Genomic DNA, 25,255 nt, shown 5'->3' with positions numbered 1-25,255 from the left:
CGGGGCTGCGGGAAAGTTCTAACGAGATACCGTGGCCCCGGAACGCAAAGGGCAACTGAAGGAACGAGGTGGGTTTTAGTCAGTAAAAGTCTGACACTCCCTTCCGTTCCACCCAGAGCGGGAGAGGTCATTTGATGATTTCCCATCCTTAAAAAAAAGACTTTGTATGACAACTTTCAGTCGTCTCTTTAACATACATAATTATGTACATACATGCATAACATTAATAACATCACGCCTTTAAATCCCTATTTTGTGTTAACACTACCCATACAAACAGCAAGTGAAGAGACGAAATTTGTCCGCATCCATTTTCACCTAAATTCTTAACGTTAATGAGATTTACTTTTTATTATCAGGTCAACCTAATAGCCTCACATGTACGTATAACTTCGTAAGAATTTTCTTTCAACTCCTAACCGTTGAGGAGTTGTACCTTCCATCATCAGCTCATTCACATGGGATGATGACTATCAGACGCAAAGACGATGATTTTGTCTCGCTTTACTTTTTCTATATAGATTTGTATGTATACTAACATTATAAAGAGGAACAATCTATTTTTTTATATGTTTGTTTGTTTACACATGTAATCGATAAACTCCGAAACTACTGAATCGATTTCAAACATTCACCATTAGAAAGCTACATCATCCCTGAGTAACACAGGCTATATTTAATTCCAGTTGTAACAAGATTTCAGCCTGTGGAAGAAAAAGCCCTGTCGAGATCATTAAAAAACGCTATATATAACCGAATTACACGTGGGCGAAGCCGCGGGCGGAAAGCTAGTTTGTTTATAAAAATAAAAGAAAATGATAATTGGGTCTTTATTTTGTTTTATTTTTATATTCACAGAAGGTTGACATGTTAATAATTATTGTATGATGTTTGTGAAGTTTAAATCATTGATCCGAAAACTTGAAAACCAATAAGGTATTCCAAATTGTAATAGAAGATGGCTTATTGAATGGTTTTAAGATATTTCGTTCGGAGTCAGTCTTGAATTCGAAAAAGATAACTGAATAGTGCCATGTGAGTTAGTAGGTATTATGTTAATATGTCTTTTGCACTCATTATCTTCAGCCGTAATACGTCTACTACTGTAACAAAGGCCCTCTTAACCAGCTTATCAGAAGCTTCCCATAATTCCTATGCATACGGCAGACTGCTTAATTCAGGTCTCTTGTTATATGGGCGGGAAATATTCTTCATACTGGAAAAGTATAACGCCCAATTTTCATAATTTTGGAAATTTTCCTCACTCCACAATTTCCGCTCTAAAACGCATATTTGCATAATATAGGTAATCGTTACGTGCATAAACTGTTACAACATCGTTGCGACACTAGCGCCAGTCCGTTTTGGCAGCAAAACCTCTTGTTTATGGTTTACATTACCATTGTAACAGCGTGTTAGTGTTTTGTGCAAAATAATTACAAATTAATGTCCGAAACTATGGAGTGAATGGCTTCCGTATTCATTATGTTTATGATGGTAGGTAGGTACATTTTATGACTTGGTCGTACGTAATACTAGATTTGGATGCTGTTACTCTAAAATTAACGTGGGATGTTTTTGTTTGACGATAATTGTTAGGTTGCACAATTGCCTACCTATTGGAAAATTTGATCAGACCACCACAGATGGCCGACGTGGAGCTGCGGACTCCCTAGCGTGATTACCGGGGTCCGGCACAAGACCAGCAGAAGGAAACGGGATGGTTTTTAGTCAGTGAGAGGCTGACAATCGTTCTAGCCTCGCCCTAGGCGCGAAAAGTCATTGGATGATTATCTCCTTCTCAAAAAGCATTTGTTTTCATTTACTATGGTGACGTTAACAATTATGCTAATCACAGAAACGATGTAGCAATCTTGGGTTGTGTTAGGTTTTCATCAGTGAAACCTCGCAGTATCATCGTCCCAGAAATTATTGTAATTCCATTTAACAAAGTACTCAACATAAATCATACGCAAACAAATCCAAGTGCACCGCCAGTGTAGCGTGTAAACTAGAGAAATTACCATAATTACACAATATTACAACTTTACAAGTTTCTCGTAATTTTCACTTATTTTCGCGACTAAAACCTCATTTGTTTAACGCGGAAACCAGTTTCGGATGTGTCATGGTACGATGAACGAACAGCTGTCAAATCAGCGACAATGCATAGCTTGGGCGCGCGTTAATTTCCATCAACAGTGTGGATCATCATATCACTTATGTAGGAATGGGAGAAAGAGCGAGGCCGGTGCCCGCGGCGGCAGTCGCTCCTCACGCGCAATTCGACATGGTCAACTGTACATAATTACGTGCACCGAGCGTGTATCATCAAAACACAATTGCGCGTATCTGAACGCGGCGCGTCATTCGAAAAAAAAAAAAAATGTCAAATTTTCGCGCGCTTTTCGGCCCCATAGATAAAACAGATCATGATTTATTGGAACGTGTTTCGTGTATGAAAGTGAATTAACATTTTTTTTTAATTCATACCGTGTTGCAGTGAATGTGAAACTATCTATTACGTAAGAGTTTGAAAAAATTCTTCGGTGTTCAAGATGAATTTTTGTTGAATTCTCGTGTTTTGTTATGACTTTATTAATGGATTTATTCGAAACGATTAATTTATTTTAATCGGATCTTGGATTCATGTAAATTTATGATGTTTATATTGCCGTATTCTGTTACACTCGTGGAAGAAATTGATAAAAAAGTTTTTAATCAAAATATGATCGGAGTTGTGGCCTGTTTCTCAAACTCTTCCTATTGTTTTTCGATTCTGTTTACGTGTTTTCTTACAGGAATTGTTATGACAATAGTTTGTTCATGGAGAAAACATGTGCATGGTTAGAAAAAGTTGGGAACCCAATCAAAACGTAGCATCATGAGCGTATGCGCATACTAATTGTTACCTTTCGTTTCTACGATAATTACTTAATTTGTTGGCCGTGGTTTGCATAATGAGTAGTTACAATGATATTCTGCAAACAAAACGAAGTTATTTCGGAGAAATTTCAAATGTTTTATTACGTAAAGTTGTAATAAATCCGCCATTTTAAGCCTACTGCGGAATTATGAATGTTTTTGATCTCAATTAATTTGCGTATGCAAAATTTTGAATTAGTATTATGTTATTAAAATTTTAAGAAAACATTTTGATCTAAATTCATGAATGATAAATTCTTATTGATACGGTGTATGTTTTAATCAATATATGTTGATTTATTTATTGCAAGGCAAGGTTACTCACGTAATTTTATGGTCAGATGATTATGAATCTATCTAAAAAGATCTAAATGATGAATTTAGACCATTTAGGTCTATTTTTAAGATGTCTTAGACTTGTATGAAAACAGTTAAGTGTTGTTGGTAGTTCATTAGCTTCACATAGACAGCAAAATCTTCAGTAGGTAACATAATTGGGAGCACACATAAATACTTATAATCAAAAACAAATGAAAATCAACAAATAACTTACCACATAGAAGATCGCTCTCTCCTAACCAACCATTTAACACGTATAAAAACAAAACATTTTCCATAATTTCCTAGTAGCTTGTCTGCGCTTGCGCTACATTGCTGTAGAGCTCATAGCTAATAAGTACCTACTATTTATTGCATTTGCATGCTACATGACAAAGAAAGCGCTTTACGCTGCAGACCGAAACGCATCACTCGTTACATATATATTATAAAAAGTATTTAACATGGTACTGTAAGGAAACGTGCCATATATCATTTTTAAAGTATTTATTTCAGTCGTTTGCTTGTTAGGGAAGTTTATGAATGTCATTCATTTGTCGTTTGATAGTGATGTTTCCCAATTATCTAAACGTTCAATGAATAGTGTAGACTTTGGAATTGTGTATACGGACTTAAGAAATAAATATGTCGATTGCATCAATATTATTTATTTTCAAAGTCAAAGTGTTTATTGCAATGAAGTGTCCATTAAGTAAGATAGTCACAGAACTATTATAGTGCTTAAGACATTGCAATATTTTGGATAAATGCATTCTTTGTTATTATGTTATTAATATTATTTATTTAAGTACTTACGTGTTAACTTCTTCGTTCTTATGTTAGGGTTTATATGTGCATCTCTGCGAAGTCTTAAAGAGAGGTCCAATAGGTAAGTCATTTGATAGTTCATTTGACAGTTCCAAAACTGTAATTTTAATTATCATCAATACGCAATGCTTGTTGCTAATAAATCACCGCGTGCGAGAAATACGGGAAACTCATTTTCAGTCAGTGTTATATGCTATGATTTAAAGATAACTTTTTATTAACAATACAAGCATGTTAATAACAATAAAAAAGAGAAAAACAACAATACACCACGAGGAAATTAACATAAACATATCAAACCACAATTATAGTGAAGTTCCTAACAATTAATCGATAAGTATATCGATAAAAATAATCGGTTAAACAACTAGGAAGCAACAACTCGATTCGTGTTGTCGTGTATCGATTTGGTGACAGGCACTGGCCGCTAATGAAGAGTAATTTGTAAGTTTTTAAGACATTCAATCGAAATTAGCTCATGACTAATTGATTTCTGTATTTTGAGCGGTTTTAATTACAGTTTTTAGTTAAGGTGTTACTTTCGTCAAGTTTTTATTGGTAGGGGAAAGTAATTTAGTGTTTTGTAATAGAGTTGAGTTTTGTGTAAAAGAAAAAGTATGTTTTAATAGATTGTGAATTATTAATTGTTAATTATTAAGTAACATCAAACCTTAAAGGTTATGTAACATTCTCCACCAAATTCCTAAGGATTGATTATTATTTATTACCCAAAGCCTATAATTTCTCCTTTAAATTATTCATTAATAAAATCATCAATCCTACTTCCATTTATCTAAGATACTAATCATAACAACCACGCTTTCATTAACAAGTTTCTACCGTTTAACCTAGATAATCGAAAAGATTCACCTGCCATCGATTAAGTAATCGATCACATCGTAAACATAAATTAATCGTACATCATCTCGGCCACAACTCGGAATCTCGTCGTACGTGACTCAAAAATGCGACCTGCTTAGCGAGACGCGTTCGAGTTTACCAATTACGCAACATAATCGTAACAATAAGATGAGAACACGGAAGTGTAACAGAATACGGCCGTGTAACCACATTAACCCTTGACTTGTAGGTAACAGTGATTTTCTGTGCTCTTACTTTAGTAGTGACAGTTAAATAACGAACGAGAACGATTGTGGGCGATGAACAATGCCTAGGGAACGATCGGAAGATGGTGACTGTAACGCTATAGCGCGGCTCATCAAGGACTTCTGCAGCTGCTCCGAGAACGCCACCTGGTCGCCGGAGATGACATCAGACAGACGGAAAGGCCCACTGTTGAAGAGTGAACTCACAAACATGTCCGCGATGCGTCGGAGAATAATTTCCATTGCCAAAAGAAAAAACAAAGAAGTCCCCGAGCCGCCTAAACTGACCTACGGGACAACTTTCCAGAAAAATTCAGACACTCTCACTTCCAACTTGGTGAACACAACGATCAGTTCTCAAAGTAGTACTCTCAGGCGAAACATCGACAACTTCCTCCTGTCTCGAAGGATGTTCGCTCTCGAGGAGGACATCTACGAGAAACCTATCCAGGTGAAGACCCCCACGTGCGGCGAGAACTGGTCTCTGAGCAAAGCGTGGCGGAACAACAACTCGGATTTCTTCAACCGCTCGCCTACCCTCGATTCTAGCCGACTAATTGAGCGGAACTACACCCAACTCGAACGAATAGATGAGATCCCGCAGCGGAAAAAACGAAATAAGAAAATGAAGGAGCAGATTCGATACGATAGGAATATTAAGAGGCACATACGGATACGTGTGATGTTGTCTTTGCGGATGAGGAGGTATATGAAGAGGAGGATGAAGAAGCCTGGTTTGCAGGCGTCGCAGAATGTGAACGTGCCTCCGAGGAGGTTTCCGAGAGGGGCGTCAGTGACGTCAAGTTTTGGGACCCGGTCTTATAGGAGTGTGATGACGGACAAGTTGGGGGATGGTGCGGTGTTGTTCGACATCTACGAGGCGCGGAACTCCACCATGGAGCTTTGCCACGACTACGAAGAGGACCTCGACACGCTACAGATTGCGTTGCGCGCCGGTAACTTTAGGTAAATACTTTTTACAAGTTTTTCGATGTAAGATCTGAGAGTGAAAGTGAGGCGGGCTGAATGACTAAGTAATTATTATCATTACTCGCGCGCCTCTTTACTTGTTTAGTCTCTAGAGTGATGATAAACAATGTTGTACTGGATTTTAGCGTTGTTTTAAAACAAATATTTTGAACAACTAAATAGCAAATCGATCTGTACATATCGCTGTTTTAATGTTTAAGTTTGATTGTTAGTTACAAATGATATAGAAAAATTAAATAATAATGATCTTTGTTTAGCAAAAATAAAATAAAACATAACCTGATTACTTCCTCAAACTACTTACAATGACAGATCGATTGGACAAAAAGTACAGTTTATTTTAGTACACATAGACACCATTAACATAGGTACTACAAAAAGTAAACCAAACAAAAATATGAGCCAGAATTCTGTGTGATTGGTTGAAAGGTCACAGTTTAGAAATTGTGCACAGGATGTGATGGGTGGCCTGCCGTTACGGTATAGTGGTGTCGTGTCCCCCATACCACTGGTGTGGTGACTAATACTCTAATACACACATGCATGAACCATATTGATAGCCATTGTTGTAAAATATGAATTTTCGAGCAAAATGTTTACTGGGCTGTGTCACGATCAGTGCAAACTAATCATGGATGTGTTTTAAATTGAATCTAGAACTACTCGTTGAACTGTGTTGAATGAAAATTGTTGAGGTTTGCGACTATCAGATTGCTTATGTTTTGAGTGACTTTAGTAATATAATACGGCGATTTTTTTGAATAAAATTATAAATGTTTTCTCGTTGTTGTCTTGTGTCAGTTACTAGCTCATTATTTTTAATTCGGTCACCTGTAGCTGTTGTCCTAAATAAAAGTTATATCTAAAATTTTAAATTCATACATAGATATGTCATGAAAATAATCTCATTTCCACACCACTGTCCACTCTATTACTACAAACAATGTATAACACGCTGTATATAACAAAATGCACGGAATATAACGTAAAAGTTATTGCTATAGAATCTCTGCATCACCTAAAGGTCGACTATTAGAGCATATACATATTTTTTAGTATAAAATCTATACACTTAAAAAGAGCTGGGGTATTTTTTATTGTTTTTTTTCGTAAACCTTGCCGCACACTAAGATTATCTCCGGGTTTTTCGTGATTGTCCTTGTGTGTGTCCTGGTGTACAAACTATAATTTGTCGATCACACAAAGAGTTACTCCGTGCGGGAATCGGACCTGCTACACGTTACGCGTCAGCCAGTTGCCCAGCCACCGCACCAACCGTACAATCTTTTAAATAAATAAAGTAAACAATAACTAACCAGCTGCAATACAACAGTAATCGCTTACACAATACATGGTACATAGTATGTACATAAGAAAGTAATATTGTATCTGTGCAATGTACGAGCTAATGTCATTGACATCGCAATTTGCAATAACATAGCCACATGGCTTCACACCAAGCTATACAACACCAGTATAAACTGACCTACGAATGTGAGACAATATCATACAACGGGGGATCATGGTAAAATGGTTTTGTGTAGCTTGATATGTTACTAGTGTTTGTTCTCTCAGAATGCAGTTTCTAGTCATTAATTTTATTTCTTATTTGCTTTATTACGTTTTATCTTGATAGACTGTTATATTATTAACTTGATCGCAGATTTCGTCAATTAAATTTGATATTTATAATGTAATTATTTGTTCATTTCACTTTCTGTCATTGTAAAATGTTGAAGTAATTGTAACGCTTTAAAATAATGTTGATTAGCTTCTACCAGCGGCGTCCGTGCCCGTGTTTCCGTCGGATTTAAAGAAGCCTATGTGTTATTCCAGCCAACAAGAAAAGTATAAATAGTTATTTCGTCTTTTTATAATATTACTAGATTCTGCCAGCGGCTTCACCCACATTTCCATGAGATAAAAAGTATCCTATCACCCAAGTCAGCTCATACCCTGTCTGTATGCCAAATTTCATAAAAATCCGTTCAGTAGTTTCAGCGTGATTGACGGACAAATATCCAAACAAACAAACTTTCACATTAATACAATATTGTACGTTTACAATTAATAAAAGGTGAAATAATACATATACAATCAGATGTAATCCTAGAAAAAGTGAATTCTAATGATTAGATGCATTTCGTTCATGACGATGCAAATTTTACTCTCTTTCTAAGACATTGAGTCAGAGATATTAAAACCACTGTAATTGTAATTGACGCGTGCTGATCATTCTGGGCGATGATACAGCAATGTAGTTATTGCACTCTTATTTTTATGAATGATACATATTAAAGTTGTAGGTTTTTTGTTTAGGTGAACAACACTCCGTTCCTACTCCTGCTTTCCGAACCGAAGCCCCGGTAAACACGTTAGGTAGTCCGCAGCTTGTAGTTTGATTTTCGGGTTCAATAATCACAAAGAACAATATTTTGTGCGATCTAATAATTCTTGATTATCTCTATGTGTTGCTAACTACAAGAAAATTGTTTATATTAATCGTCCTAAACTGGTGATGAAAAGCTAAACCTAAATTGAAAATAAATCGTCAAGAGTCAGGGTAGCTGTAGAAAAGATCGTGCCTTTAAGATATTTATACTTTTACTTTTTTTGTTTTATACCTACCGTTAGTTCATCATTCAGTCAATAGCCTGCTTAAATGCGGTCAAGGTCGCAGTATAACCCTCATCTTAATCGTCAAATATATTCTCATTCATCAGTTACATCAAGACATACAATTTTGTTTGTAAAACGTTACCCCTCTCTAGTATTTTCACTTGTTTCGATTCTGCGTTTACAATCATACAAGTTCACATACACTTGCCATCCAGACCCGAATCGAACCCGCTACACGTTACGCGACAGCCGGTCGCCCAGTCACCGCGCCAATCGTGCAGTCATTATCATATTAAAATGAAATAACTGACATTTCAATTATATTTGATGGATCATATTTATTTATGCATCTTTCCGGTATTCATTATCTGAAATGGTTGAACTTATCAAAAATCCAGATTTTTTAATTTATACATGAAACGATTAAAATTTGTAATAAATTGATGAAGTTTTAAATGTCAAATATTGTATTATTATGTGATCTAATTCTAATCTATTTTTGAGAACATCCTCGATCTATCGATATTAATTTAATACATTTCGAAATGTCAATGTCAATCCCTTGTCACAGTTTGATTAATTAGTTAATTAATTCTGTTATTACCATTTTATTAATTGGTTAGTTTATATTGATTGAATAATTTCTTCAGCATAATATTCAACTATGATTGCCTGTGCAACGCCACCTAGTAATGAGTAGTTGAACTAGTAGCGTGTCAGCACTTCGTATACTGTGAAGATGCGCTCTAGTGAACTAACAGACTAGTTGAGCTATTACATGATAGATGGCGTTGTAGCCTAAAGCCTCATATAGCGCGTTGATGTCTTTCGTTTGGTCTATAAAAATAGTGAATTATCTTAATAATTTCCATAATTATATTTAAAAGTTACTGATATTAGACATTATTATAGGTTTTCTTAAAACTTCTTACATTTATGATTTTGAAAATTTTAGTTTGTTTTATGATTCCATTACTTAAATGATTTGAAACAAAATTTGTTTTACAATTTTGTCAAGTGACAAAGACAATGGTTTTCACGTATACCTATAGTCCTATATATTAATAATGTTTCTATATCCATCTCTTCCAGGAGCGGTCGTCTAGCTGTCGAGGGTTGGTGGTGCGGGCGCGCCATGCCGGGCGCTGGCGGGCGCGCCAACAACGGCGCCCTGGCGCTGCACTACGCGGCCGCACGAGGCTGCCTCGACTGCGTGCGGTTGCTCACCAACACTACGCCTGATGTCTCGTGAGTACAGTTTATAGTATTCTAGATTTTATTACAGAGTAATACCACGAAGTTTATATCGACCGATATTTAAACACGTGATTGTACTAGTACAATTGTACTAATTACCAGTGACCCTACATTGTGAGATGTCTTAAGGTATTGAGCAGCAAAATACAGATTAATTGAATATTAGGTAGGTCTAATTAGGTTTCCTAGAATCTCGGACCTAGGCTAAATTATTCGTAACGTATAGGATATTTAGGTACATACCGTGCTTAGAGTCAATAATAGTAATTTAACACAGTCCTTGGTAATGGTTTTCGGACCAAAATCGTTCTGGTAACCGTTAAATATCTCTGAGTACAATTCTGGTGAAAAAATAAAAGTAAATTAAAATAAAATAAAAATAAATTCCTCTTTATAAAATGGGCACCCTACTTCTCAAAAATAATTTAACAAAACTACAATAATTTTACAATCTGCACTCTGATGAAATGGTCACAATGAATCAACAAAACATAATCAAAATATGTTATCGGCTAACTCTCGTAATTATTTGACGAGGAAATCGACTAGTTTCAAGTCATACTAGAAGCTCATATTCATGAGCAGCATTGCTTAGTATGTCTCACGAAAATTAGAATAAAACACAATAAATCAATTAATCATATCATTAACCGCCTTTCATCACAATCAGGTCAAGAGGTAAAACAAAAAAAAAAAAAAATACAATTTACTTTTAATATGATAAAAACAGAAACATTAATAATAAATCTCTAGCCATTTAGTTAGATGATAGAAGTCATTTAGATTGATGCAAGACATTCTATTAAGTTGGCAATAAAACATGCGCGCGAGTCTCATTAAACGGTCACACGTCATTGCGCATGTGCAACAGATCAGGTGCAACTGAGCGAGACTTATCTGTGCCCGACATGTTAGGAGTGTGGTCGAGTTTGTTGGTCGACCATTCTAATAAAGAGCTATTTAAAAAAAATAGGATGGTATTTCACTAGGTTTTCTATATTGTTTTATTTATTTTTATTTAATACTTTATGTACAATCATAAAATGGTGGGACGTTTGGTTCACCTGCTTAAAATCATCTTTTTTTCTTTATTTCATTTGATGGGGGAAAATCATCGGGTGACTTCTCGCCTTGGGTGAGCCGGAGGTAGTGGGAGTAGTCAGTAAAAGTCTGAAATTTTATTGACTAATTGTCACATTTGTCACGCCTTTCCTAGCGGTATGTCAAGGTTATTTCTTGAACAATTTTGACTTGAAAACCTCTTTAGGAACATTTATCTGAACGTATCTTGCTATCCGAAGATGGCCATCAATTACTTATTTCCTTTCCTTAACTATTTTTTTCTGGGTTCCGTACCAAGCGTAATTTATCGCCACACAATAGTTAAGCACTTTACGCAAAAACAGTGATTTACGGAACCCTATTTAGCTTTAATCAGCTCTTGTAAGAAGTTTTTGTGATCTTCTGGCCATAACTGTCCAGTCACGGGAACTAACGGCGAGTACTGTTACTGATCAGTGATCGTACGCGATGCGTATGCGCTACGTTGCTGAGATTCAATCTGTTGTGTGTTGGGTAGGTTAGGGATGTTGGAGCTACTGTTTTGTATTGCAATGAGTATGTTCCACTGATTTGACTGTGATTCACTTTAATTCAGTGTCTCTTATACAAATAACTTCGCTACTTATAACGGTGAGGTGGTCAACACACTACAGTAGGATAGAAGTAGGATTTTTTTACATTTTTACTAAAATTTACCTAAATGATCATGTGTAACATTACCTAGCTTATAATTCCTCTGAAATTTTCAGAAGAATGAATACTTAAATGACCCTTTGTTCGGGCAACTTTTGAGCTAATTAAAATCAGTCTATTTAAAATGTAATAGGAGTTATTAGTTTCCATTAATAAATTAATTTGTTGTAATTACAAAAATAATTATTAAACGTCCTAATTACACCCACCATTCGCTCTGAAAAAAGATCCAACTACAAATGACGATAGACTTATCAATTTCTATCACAGAATATAGTTATTATAGCCACACGCATGTATATAGTAATTAGTATAATTAAATGATGGTACATTTATAATTAGTTGGTATTCCGTGCCGTCATCATTTAAAGACGCATGCACGCTTTGGAATGCTTGAAGACAAATGTTGTATCGTTTGCAGGCTTTCATAATATGACGTCATATCTTGTAATTCCTGAAGGGGTAGACAGAGGTACACATATTACACATTATATGAAACTTAACACACACTTTTCACTTGTTGATATATATTTCCATATGATAGAGGGTCGACACAATTGTCAGGCACTACTACACATTTAGATTTTTGAAAATCCCAAAATAAGGTCAATTATACATACATACATAACATCATGCCTGTCTCTCGTGGGGGTAGGCAGAGACAATGGAATGTCAGTTGCTACCAATCGTACGTCTTTTTCATCAACCTGTTCATTGGTTAAGGGTACTTTTAATTTGGCCCTTATTTAATATATCGCTAATCCGATCGATATACGTCCATCTAGGGTGCACTCTACTGACGGTCCCATCATACTTTGGCTGACATGGGGAGCGAATCCGAGGGCCTTTTGTTGGCAGTTGTGCTTGTGGCCACTAATCTTGTCTTAATCCAAACCGAGCCCGTATTATCTCCACAGATGCAGTAATAAGGAGTTAATTAGAGATCAACTTCTACAGATAAAGATCTCACAACTTCATAACTGTTGCGTCTAAGTTTCAAGCGTTTCCATTAATTTACATTTGTGAATACATTCAGCTACTGTTTCTATGATCTTATGCTCGATAAAGAAACAATTTTACTTTACAAATTACGTTTACCTTTTTTTTTATCTTATCTCGTTAGTTTGTGACTTGCTTCTATCAGTTGTCAGTTAGGTAAAGTGTTATTTCAAATTTAGTTAGTTGCGCAAAAAAATGCTGTAATCGAGCGAAGCCACGGGAATCAGCTAGTAAAATATTAAGTAGCAAAAACTTGGCATACGAGTAGTGTTCATTTTTGTATACACATTAGGGGATTAAAAGCTAAGTGCAATACATCAACTTTGACAAATAATAGCAACAGGCAGGCAATAAGACATCTATTGTTTTAAATATGAGTCTGCTCCAGATTTGATCACATACACTATATAAATTTAAAAATATATTTTATCGTCGATCGATTACCATCAGGTGATCCGTCTGCTCATTCTCCAATACTATAAAAAAAAAACTAAATAATATACACAGGGTGATAAAAACTAAACGTAAATTCTAATAAAACTCGAAAATAAAGAAAAATCCTAAGCGTATATATCCAGTGAGACGGGTAGAGAAAGCGTTACCGAATTAATTGCGCTTATCCGCCATCTTGCGCTCATCTGCGATCTTCACGCCTGCGCCTGCGCACACTGCCGTCCTGTGACATATTTTATGTTGGTAGTTAAAAGTTTTAGGTTAATAGAACATGGTATTTTGCTGTTGTATCTACTGTAGATCCTGGCTTACAGGAGTTGCAGCGGTAAGGGAGGTCGTGGCGGGCTTGCCCCAAAAAAAAACGAACATGGTATATTTTTTTTCTCGAAAAACATTCAGAGTTAGTTTTGTAGGTCTTTACGATTGGCTAAAATACCCCTTCGGGGATAGATGGTACGATATATTATAATATAATAATATAACAATGATGTTATTGACATTAAAATTATGTATGAATGAACTAAACTGCTATTTACAACTGAAATAACTGCGTGTAATGACATAATAACTGCAGTAACATCGTTTGTATTACAATGTGAAATCTATATTTCAGTTTCCTAGAACTGCACCTTTGTGTATAATTGTGGAAGTTTTAACGGAAACTCCTTCTATGTACTATTGTTGTCCGTTTTCTAGTCATTCAGGGCTAGTGTTGTCGATTTTAAAAATATATATAGTTGTGTTTGTTATTGAAGAGTCTCTAACTTATTGAGGTACTCTAATATAATAGGGATGATGACTGGGTATGAAAATTAAAAATCTAATTAGTCCGTCAGTGAGGTAATGAAAATAAATATATGTGACAAGTATTTTTTTGTTTAATTATATAATCATACTTAGATACAACGAATCAAAGTTTAGAAGTGGGAGTATACAATTAGTTTTACATCATTTCTACGTATAAAATGTATCTATAAGTAAACTGATGTGAAACAATGCTTGCATTGTTAAATTACCGGAGACCCAATTACCCCCTTCCCAATCTTCCCAATTCCGATTCCTTAACAACCCTTAAATTCCAAAACCCCCAAAAGGCCGGCAACGCATTTGTAACGCCTCTTATGTTTCGGGTGTCCATAGGCGGCGGCGATTGCTTACCATCAGGTGATCAGGCTCGTTTACCGGCTTATACCATAAAAAAACATACAAGTATTTGTGCAACAAGAAACAGTAAAATATATAAAATTGCCTGTCTTATGTGTAATCGAGTTTCTCACTTTAAAGGCCATTTACCATTAAAGTGTTACAATAAACTTAATCTGTGGACATCATACACGGTTCTGTCGCAAGTCGTATCACAATTACAGGCCATTATAAGCGATTTGTACCATGTGTTGTACACATTAAGGTATACAATCCAGTGTAACTTGATCTCGCTTTTGTATGAAGTTTGAGTACATTCAACGGTCAGTTTATATTGGTTTTGTGTAGCTTGATGTGGTTATTTGTACCATGTGTTGTACACATTAAGGTATAAAATCCAGTGTAACTTGGTCTCGTCTTATAAGAAGTTTGTGTACATTCAGCGGTCAGTTTATATTGGTTTTGTGTAGCTTGATGTGGTTATTTGTACCATGTAAGCCGTGTTTTCATTGGGCAAGTCACATGCCTCAAAGTTTCCGGAGCGCAGCCTGCAGTTATGAAAGGCGGTGTTTTTTTTAACCTCTATTATTACAACGTTTAAGTGTTTATGTGGTGTTGTAATTTGTAGATATAGGTGACATTTTTTTGGCTATTTGTTAATATAAAAGGGGATTAGCTATTTGTTTTATATTCTAGTAGGTGTCCTTAACTTATTAGTTTTGCTTTTGATACATGTCGTAACAAAGCGCTTTTACAGAACAATTTTTATACTAGGAGATGATTAGGAGATTTGTGAGTGGTATAGTTTCTGATTAATCGATTTAAAAAAGGAAGACTTCTCAGTTTTTGTATATGTATGTTTGTGCACAATTATCTCGTGGTTGTCTGAAACGATTTTAATGTGGTTTTCAGCATAGTATTTTAAGACTTAGGAAAAGGTTTAAGGGATATTATCTGTCTTATTTTTTTTTGTTTTTTTATAACTGTTATCACGCTGTTTTTCATACAAGTCATGTTTTTTAAGGCCTATGGATATCAAACCTTCTTTAATTACTTACAAACATAATGTTACAAACATGTGTCTAGACTCCATTTTAGTTACCTACTAACATAACTAAGGTAGCAACAGCAGTCTATGAAATATTTTCTAAAAATTATAAAACTCATATTGCGATTGCGTTATCTCATAATTTAATGAGCGATTTAATCAATAATTTCCTGATGTAGAAAAATAACGGGTGGTTTAAGGAAACACGGCGGTGTGCAAATAAAAACGTAATTATATACTGTAAAGAAAGCAGTCAGAAGTAAGTGGGTCTGTTGCACTGATACGGGTGCGCGCATAGTGAGGAGCGGAGCGGGTTTAGAGATGTGAATGACCATAAGAGGTGGTAGTTCTAGTTTGTTTATTTATTAGTTGAAAAAATATGGAAGAATTTGCGATGTGTGACTGATTAGTGGCGATTTACATTAATGTAAAACCCAAAAAAAGAAATGCCAGTAGAGCATAGAAAATTTACTTAAATAAATGTATTTAAACACCGTCTTTAGTAGATTAAAAAGCTCAAATGTGAAGTACAAGAATAAATGAATTAAAAAAATAGTTGATCACATTTTAAGACTAAAAAAATGTAAAAAAGATTTGAAACAGTAATTATCTCTGATACATATTTCAAAATACGTTACAAAACCAACCATACAACGATGCCTTTAACATTTGGCTGCCATCATTATTTGTATTCACTCAAGGTTGTATACTTGTAATTTTTCACATATTAAAAGGAATATCGAACAAAATCGCTCCCGCTACCGCTCCGCTCATCACAGACCTACATACCAATAATAAGTAGAGCTCCGTATTACACATTAGTAGTAATTCACTCAGTCGAGTGAGATGCTACTCACCGTGTGCTCGTACTGAGTGCAATGTGCGCGTGAGTCGATTTCTGCACGATTCGGGATTCTGGACGGAAACATGGACCCAGTGATTTCGTTCGGGATTTAGTGTGAACGTGACATCTTTGTGTGGTCGGATTACCAGTACATATTTGGAATTTGTTGTATTATAGCCATGTCGCGGGTAGGAGTGGTGGGGGTGGTCTTTCTCTAGTGTTCTTTATTTCTATGTATGTAAATATTTTGTTTATGAGGTTTGAGGGTTATGCATGATAGGTCTTTGGGTTAAGTACTTAGATAGATTTGATATTAGATTTGATGTAGAGGAAAATTATTGTGTAAACATTTTTCTGTGGGTTTTAGTCACTCTGACACTCCCTCTCGCTTCAACCAAGGCGGGAAAAACCATTGGATGATTGCCCCCTCTTAAAAAATAAATACTAAAATCATTTTTCCGTTAGTGAGGTTTTGTAACTTAGTTTGAACTTCATAGCTACGTTTGACTTTTATCATGTTATAATTTTTATCCCTCTCATTTATAATATTTTTTTAATTATATTATTCAAAACAATACAGTGCCATCTGAGGTATTCCACATTGGGAACCCGTTTAAATGGCACCCAAGCTAATGGCACCGGAGATGTTCCACTTACGACACCCATAGGTATTTTTCGTAGGTGCCATTTGTGGAATAATTTTTAATTTTATATTTTATTCCACATATGGCACCTGCGCATAAGTAGATACTAGTGTTGGGAAGTTTACATCTCTTAAGTTATATCGAATATGATCCGTAGAGTGTTTGGATGTATATTGCATAGTGGCATTATGTGCCGTAATGTGCAAGTGCACCTACCCCTTCGGGAATAAAAGGCTTGACGTCGCGGCACTTCTTTCTCGATATAATACGAAGAGGAACTATAACCTTAACACTGTTACAAACAATGTACCGTCAAAATTGATTTGTAAGGTCAATTGTAACAGAATCTGCATTTTATATAGAGGTCAAAGTAATGCGTGGCCATTGTCCATTGTGTCCTACTGTCATTGTAGTCTGACCCATATGTTCTGGATTTTATTATTAATTTCATAATTTGTCATTAGTCACACTGATATAGCTGATTGATTTCTTAATTTGTCGGCGTGTAGCAAGTTTTGATTAGGATATTACAAGTTATGGTTTGGTTTGGGTTAGGACTTAGGAAGACTAGCTATTTCCGCGCGGTTTCACCCGGTCTGCACGGCTCCTATTAATCGTAGCGTAATGCTATACAAACCTATAACCTTTCTCGATATTATCTAACACAAAAATAATTATTCAAATCGGACCAGTAATTCCGGAGATAATCCCGTTCAAACAAACAAACAAACTCTTCAGCTTTATGTATAGAGTATAGATAAGTAGAAATGCTATTATATGAGTAGTGACCCATGTCCAACAATGAATAGAAACGGACAGACGATTGGAAGTCATTATTTTCCATCATTCATCAAAAAGATTACTCGATTTAGGTACCGGTAATCACCAAAGATTGTCAGATTGACGTTCTGGCAATCTTTATAACAAAGTATTGTAAGACTATCAATAGGAGCTTAGCGAAGCAGGTGAAACCGCGCGAAAATAGCTAGTTGATAATAATAATAACGCTTCAAATCATCATCATTCAGTATGCTACCTTCACGAAACATTACACCACATAAATCATGATAATTTCTTCCAAAGAGAATCAAGCAGCTTCTTGGAATGAACGCTAGACTGAACAAGTAATCGATCAGATAGGAATGGAGGTAATGTGAATAAATTATAAAAACAGTTATAATATGCGTGGTTTCTTATTCTGTGAGAGAGCCCCTTGTTTATTTGTGAAGGGGTAGGTAGAAGTATAACATATTGAATAAGCACCGCTCCGGTACGGCGTTTTTTGTTTTGGATACAATACGAAAAGGTGACAAGCGCGCTGCCAGCTTGCTTGCGACCTTTTCGTATTGTATTTGCGAACTTTTTGTTTTGTATTCATATTCGTGCGTGCAGCGTGTGCCGCAAAGTAGCTGTGCGAGGAAAATGCGCAGCTATGATCGGTGGAAACCAAACTCATCCACAACAACGTAGCATAGCCCATCCCTGGTGGAAAAGCACTCTATCTATTTCAAAGTTTTCCACCGATATACTCTATTTTTTGTGTGTTATATACGAAAACATATTATTATGTACCTACTTACTCAAATTCCATTAACTATTCACAAATCTATAGAAGCAATCAGTTAACCCATTAAACAGCTAACCACTAACCAGCTAACCATCGATGGTTAAAGATAACAAAACGGATGTAACTACTTCAGTGAAACTTAACTAAAGTGTTAGATGCAATCAAATTCGGTTCAAATTACCATATTTAACTCTCGAAAGTTAATGAAAGCGAGACAGTTTAGGTATGTGCGTCGGTTATTCTCGTATGCTAACAAGTAACTGATATTTTCTACTGAATACTTTAATATTGGTATGATTTGTAGTCTTTTGTGTGTGTAATGGTAAAGAATGCCATTAAATCAGCAAATCGTTACAAGAAACGGTTGTAGAAGACGACAGGTTAGGTTTGGTCTCTGGTAGGTACGTGTAAGAAGGTTTGGGGCGGTTTTATTTAGTAAAGATTTTTTTTTGTGGGAACGTCATCCAATTGTTTCTCCCGCTTTGAGTGAAGCGACTGGGAGTGTGGAGACTGACTAATAACTACCCCGTTCTTACTCTTGCTTTTTGAGCCGGAGCCCCGGTAATCTACTAGGCAGCTGCGGACTGCCTAGCGGGATTGTAGGATGTATAGGATAGGATCATAGCTAACATATAGCGGATTTTACTTAATTTCTTAATTCTTGAAGCTTTTTACAATTTATTATTACAAAACTACGCCACGACGCTAACGAATGATCTGTCTGATTACCGGAATTTGTTTTGGAATATTACACGCAATCCATATTATACATACGAAAAAGTACCCCTCATCAATTTTTTATTCTTCCTCCTCTAAATTAAAAATGAATAAAAACGTTACACTAACTTCTGTATCGATTTATTGCATAATAGTGCAATAAACAGCCTAATTTCTTATCTAAATATTACCATAAATAAATATTTGATTAAGTAAAAGCAATTTTGGGCCGTGAATCCGAATAAATTTGTAATAATATTAAAAATTTTGTAATAAAATTATTTCCGTTTTGTCAAAAACCAATAAAGACTGCCATTTAAATTTGTAATTTTTTTTTTAAATTTTGCATTTTCCTAATGCAGCGAAATACTCTAATTTAAATTTTTAATTTCAAATGAGACTATGTAAGCGAAACGATAAATAGACTTGCGAAAATATTTAATTAAAATAAAAAAAAAATACAAATTAAAGTGTCATACAGAATTCCAAAAATCCAAAAACACAAAGTGGCAACTCTTTCATCTATATATTAATACGTGAAGCAAAAACTTTGTAAATGTTTTTACGAAAATTGCGCGGACGTAGGAGCATAAAATTTGGTACACTTATAGTTTATGTGTAGGAGAAGTGCATAGCGCTAATATTTTTCAAAAATAATGCTTATAAAGTACATTAAATCAATAAATAAAACATTACACACATGCATAGTATCTGATCGTATTTGACAAAACGTCAAAATCGATAGACATTGCGATGATATTCTCACGTCTCATATGAAAAGAGTTTTATAAAAGAGTTTGAATTAAATAAAAATTATCCTTCAACGTACGTTAAGTGGTATTGTAAATTAAATCATATATGGTCGAATTTCGGCCACTAGGCGACCACTAGTTTTATTTAATTCACTGTATATTTCGTGCATATTTTGTAATTACTTTAAGCACTTGGTAATTTTGTCATTTATATTTCATTTATAATTTCATCATATAAACTCATCATTAAAAAAAACCAAACGTCAAAAAAGAGCGCGCAATTTGACATATCGCAACGTCCACAGATTATAAAATATTTATACAGCTAATAATTTCCGTTGATATAAACGTCTTGTCGGTGTAATCGCGTGATGAAATGCGCGTCTTGCAGACTAAAACATTCGTGTTGCCAGCATTAGAGGATGACCAAGCTGTCAATAGGAAAAAAACAAAGCTATTTTTCGAGAGCCAGAGATAATTTGACAAGGATAATTACCGGTTTCGCATCTCTAGTGCTTTGTTTTTTGTTAGCAGTTATTTATGGACAGACTCTATCGTAATTATCATCTTTAAATGCAGATGTTCTATCTCTTATGTTTCTAGAGGAAAATTTTGAAAACTTTTCTTTGTTCGATATATTTTCGGTATATTTATGTGCCACGATAATAAATGTCTTATGTACATAGCAGCTAGGAATATAATGAATTGTCATGTAAAAAAGCACACAAAATATCTGTCTTTTCCTTTTAAGGTTACTTATATAATTTTCTGCCTTCGCCAGTGTCGTATATTGCATCGCTTTGTACCTGTTCTTTTTTTTTGAGGTGGGAAAATCATCCTGTTTATTTTTGCCGCCTTGTGCTAGGCAAGAGAGAGTGACAGAATCGTATTGACTAAAAACCACCTCGATCCTATTCCTGCTTATCGAGCCGTGACCGTGGTAAACCGTGGTAGGTAATTCGCAGCTCCGGATCAAGCATCAGCCCTACTGGGCCCCATCTGTGGTGGATCGCATTATATCCCGAAGTCAGAATTATGACACGTTACTTAACATTCAAATTCTATTTATTATCTATGGGTTTACTAAGCTCACAATCTTCCATTTTTAAATGATTTTCGCAGCAACTAACTGATGGCTTTTTTGCTCTGTTGCAACAGCTACCATAAATTCTGCGTCCACCATCTTTCTGGTCTAAGTTTTTAAATCGCAGCAGCTTTCTTTTTTATTACAGTATTGTTATAATTACCGCGCATTAATTAAAATGCCTTTAGCTATTATTTAGAAGCGTGCTACATATAAATTATATACGCTGTCTTGTTATTTTTTGCACACTCATTTTTTTTTTATTAAATATAATATATTATAGTCTGTGATTTATTGAATAAGTTATTAAGTAAGTGTGCGTTAAAATTAATTGAGTATGTTGCTTATCTATACAGAGTGTTTAAATAATGATTTAGTTATAATGACTATCAAACTTTGTTATATAAGTATCGTTTGATTGAGTTTTAAATTAGTAGTCCATTTTATTGTTGTCTCTTTCTTCTTCTGTCGTAGAGAAAGAGAAAGAGATAATAGTAAAATTGTAAAATATAGGTATATTTATCTTCTTAGACTTTGCTTAGGCTAGGATCACCCCCTATTACATGGGACTTATAACACAAATGGTGAAAAGTGGGTGTACATTATATATAGCAGGCATTACATGCCGTAATGTGCACCTCTGCCTACTTCTTCGGGGATAAAAGGCGTGACGTTTCCTTTCCTTACTTCGCTTAGCTTTTTAAACTATAATTACAACAAATTTCCACTAACTACTGCAGCTCGTGCTGAACATAAGCTTGAAAACTTGATCTTCCAAAAAAAAAAACTAAAAAACAAAGAAAAAATACGCAGAACTTTTTTTGTAAATGAAAAAGTTTGACAACAAAGAGGTCGACAATAACGAACGAACTATGTACTGAGTGGTTGTACTGTGACGTCAGAGTGTGAATCAACATGGCTACCTGCCCGCGACGGGAGCGCCCCGCCAGGTCTGCGTCCACCAGACTGAAGTACTCCAAGACTGTTCCTGCTAGTACCATCAGGTTTGTAGTATGGACATTTTAACGACTTTTGAACACAATGGTTCAATGATTCATCGTAGAAGGATTTTGTAGTATGAACATTTGAACACTCATTGTATGGTTCTAAGGAAGGGTGATTGATTTGTGATTTTGGCTTTATGGTAAGAGAAATCTTAGAGCAGACACACATTTTACTCATATTTATTTTACAAATCGAAGTGAGTTTTCTTTTAATGCTGCTAAAATCAAACTAAAATCCAATTCACCTGTCTTCCGTTGACTTTATTATTTACGAAAAGGCATTCCTTAAAATACGTATAAGTTGGTAAAAAATATATATAATTGAAAACCGAAATACCATAATTTAGCGTTGATAAGTCTGCGTTTGGCCACCAACCCACCAGAACGGGGAAGCGAAGGTATAGCCGAAACAAAAAGAACAAAAATCCACAACCTATCACTGAAGTAGTTATTTAAAAGTACTCGTAATTGAGTTCAATAATGTGCACATAATAATGACAGCTGAAGCAATAACTAGCCATGGTAACGGGCCGTTCCGTTCTGAAACTCCCGACTCGTTCGGTTTCAGCGTTGCGTTCAAACTGTTCGATTTTGAATCACATTAGCATTGATTTTCATTTGTAATGTGTAATAAAGTTATTTGGGCGTATCGTTACTTATATGTAGTGGTATGAATTCTAGAATTGAATTTCTGTTATGAGGAAAACCATTATTTTTATGTAAAAAAAGCTTTGACTTCGTTACATTGTTGGCCGAATGGCCGCAATGAGTGCAAATGCTGACTGAGTATAGGTTATCAGGTTTGATTAAAGCAAATGGCAAAGGTATTATAGGTTCTATTTTATTTACTTAATTAATGACTATTTTTTCTTGATATGTTTACATGATGCTGTGTTAATTCGTCTGTACCTAATTTGCACTTAAATTTGCATGGCGTGAGCCTGATTATGGCGATTTATAATTTTGTTATACGAACATCTTGTAAACTCACCTATAGTCTGCAAATAAATAACATGAATTTGAACTTATTCTATATAAAAATTTCTTAATAATATCACGTTTTATTATAAACGAACCCAATGTATGGCGATAAGCTGACACAAGCTAAACAAGGGGTTCATAATATAATTAACTAAAAGTGGTAATACAGTGTACATTCACGTAGTTGCATGGTTTGATTTCCATACGGCACAAAAAGTATTGTTGGATTTCCGGTGAAGAAATTACCTGCGATTGGGTAAGCATGAGAAGCCATTAGACTAGTTACTTCGATACTAGTGAAACCAATAAGTAAAGGTCGTACAATGACATACATAATTGGGTAGATGACTCATTTTTTATTTTAATGTCCGTCTTGTAGACTATTTTTACAATATTTGACATTCATTTTTATTTTCTTACGAATCGATTTGAAATGTCGCGTGAAGTAGCTGGTCTAGGTACGTTTTATAAGTGAGTAGGTTGACGTATCGATTGCTGTGACCAATCCTAAGTTCTTTGATTGTATGTATTTATCTAACTATGCTATTATTCTTGTATAATTTGACATGGCGTGAAAAGAAATATGTGTTTAATAATTTTGTTCATACGACCTATCTTGTAAACTGACGGACTAAATAGATTTTTAATTCAATTACGGTTCAAACTTTATAGAGTCAGGTTTCTCCACAAATATCGAAGACATTTTACTAAAACCTCTACAGTTAACAGTCAAAAAAAGTTTATCTATATAACCTCCACAATTACATCACAAGTCCACAAAAAAAAAACAATAGAGTACATACACAGCCTACATAACTACCAACAAACTAATAACACATAATCTTCATATCAAGACGAGATGACAAAACTTTCCTGCGTGTAGACAATTAAATTATCATTGTCATAGCTAGCGGCTTCCCCTGGCGTCGCCTGCCATCTCGATAGACGAGATAATTTCCACAATTTCCTCAGAGAAAGTGATATGACAGGGAAACGGAGGTATTACGTATGTATGTATGTATGTGGATTGCATATCTACTGTTTGTTTTTTCGTGTTTTAGTATCGGATTAGAGTCTTGTAGATCTATTGTGGAAGTCGTATAAAGCCATACTTTATTATTATTAAGTTGTTTTTTGTGGGGGCGTAATCAAAGGGAGCGTAAGACTCTTACTGACTCTTAAGCCTGTACCCTCTAGCTTGCTACTTTAGCGATTAGCACATAACACCCAGACTCGAAACAACAATTTGTGGATGTGGATAAAGAGTTGTTCCGTGTAACAGTCGAACCCGCTACACATTGCACGGCAGCCGGTTGCCCAGTCACCGCGCCAAACGTACAGTCATAATTGATGATTGAAGTGATAATAATTTTCCGGATATTTAGCTATTTTTCTTTTAAAGATTCAAAAAGGTCATGTAATTAATACACTATTAAACAAAATGTGAAATAAGTAATTAAAGAAACTAAGTACACATACATAATACTAGTACTGAGCGCTTTTTTCGTCCACTGCTCAACAATAGAAAATTTCTTACAACGCCATCTAGCGTCGAGTAGAAACAATAGTGGTTGGAAAAACTGATTTAATTGTCACAAGAATTTTCTCTCTTCATAACAATAAAATGAATGATCTAACTACATGTTCTGACCTTGATAGGCAGTTTCTATTAAACAAAGCGTCGTTTAAGATCTAAATGGTAGTTAAAAAGTGTAATGGTTAACACGCAAACCGTGGTTTAGTGGCATATTGTAGACATTGTGGTATATTGTCATCGCGATCGCTTTTAGATCGTAATTGTGATGATAGGGACCACTTTCATCTTTATGTTGGTGTCTTAATAGTTGGTTTCTTTGTTACCTATGGAGTATACAATGTGATAGGGGTGGGACTTCTAACCCGTTAGCTTTATTTTTAAAGTTAAGTATAAGAGTTTTGCAATATACTAGGTACAAGTATGTATGTAAATATACTAGGTATGCTTTTTGCACTTGATCTGAAGTGTAGTGTATGTAATACATAACGAAAGTTGTTCCTATTCCACGGTAACGTGTGTATGTGAGTATGTGCTGTAATTATTTTGTCTCGCATTCATTACGTATCACAGTATCGCGGACTGTCATTTCGATATTCTCCGCCGTGGCCCAAGTTAAAAGCGATTTAATGTCTATTTTAAAGGGTGAAAAAGTAAGTTTAGTTCAGGTGCAGTTGGGCAACTTGA

The 25,255-nt window shown here is 35.2% G+C and overlaps 1 protein-coding gene across 9 annotated transcripts in view; it reads left to right on the top strand.

Annotated features, from left to right (window-relative positions):
- The window catches only part of LOC118271766 (espin), a 132,510-nt gene that overhangs the window by 58,344 nt on the left and 48,911 nt on the right, over positions 1-25,255 (top strand). For 4 of the 9 annotated variants that reach the window (XM_035587963.2, XM_035587962.2, XM_035587961.2 and 1 more), the window contains exons 1-3: positions 2,274-2,525; positions 5,162-6,143; positions 9,879-10,034. In XM_035587963.2, coding sequence (XP_035443856.2) covers positions 5,239-6,143; positions 9,879-10,034 — 1,061 coding nt within the window. In that variant the 5' untranslated portion in view covers positions 2,274-2,525; positions 5,162-5,238. Of the gene's footprint in view, positions 1-2,272; positions 2,526-5,161; positions 6,144-9,878; positions 10,035-25,255 lie in introns of those variants that run through there. The other 5 variants (XM_035587964.2, XM_035587966.2, XM_035587965.2 and 2 more) reach the window with 3 other exon arrangements.

Source organism: Spodoptera frugiperda, chromosome 5 (assembly GCF_023101765.2).
Source record: "Spodoptera frugiperda isolate SF20-4 chromosome 5, AGI-APGP_CSIRO_Sfru_2.0, whole genome shotgun sequence".
NCBI classification, from domain to species: domain Eukaryota; kingdom Metazoa; phylum Arthropoda; class Insecta; order Lepidoptera; family Noctuidae; genus Spodoptera; species Spodoptera frugiperda.
This window is presented reverse-complemented; position numbering and strand designations above follow the sequence as displayed.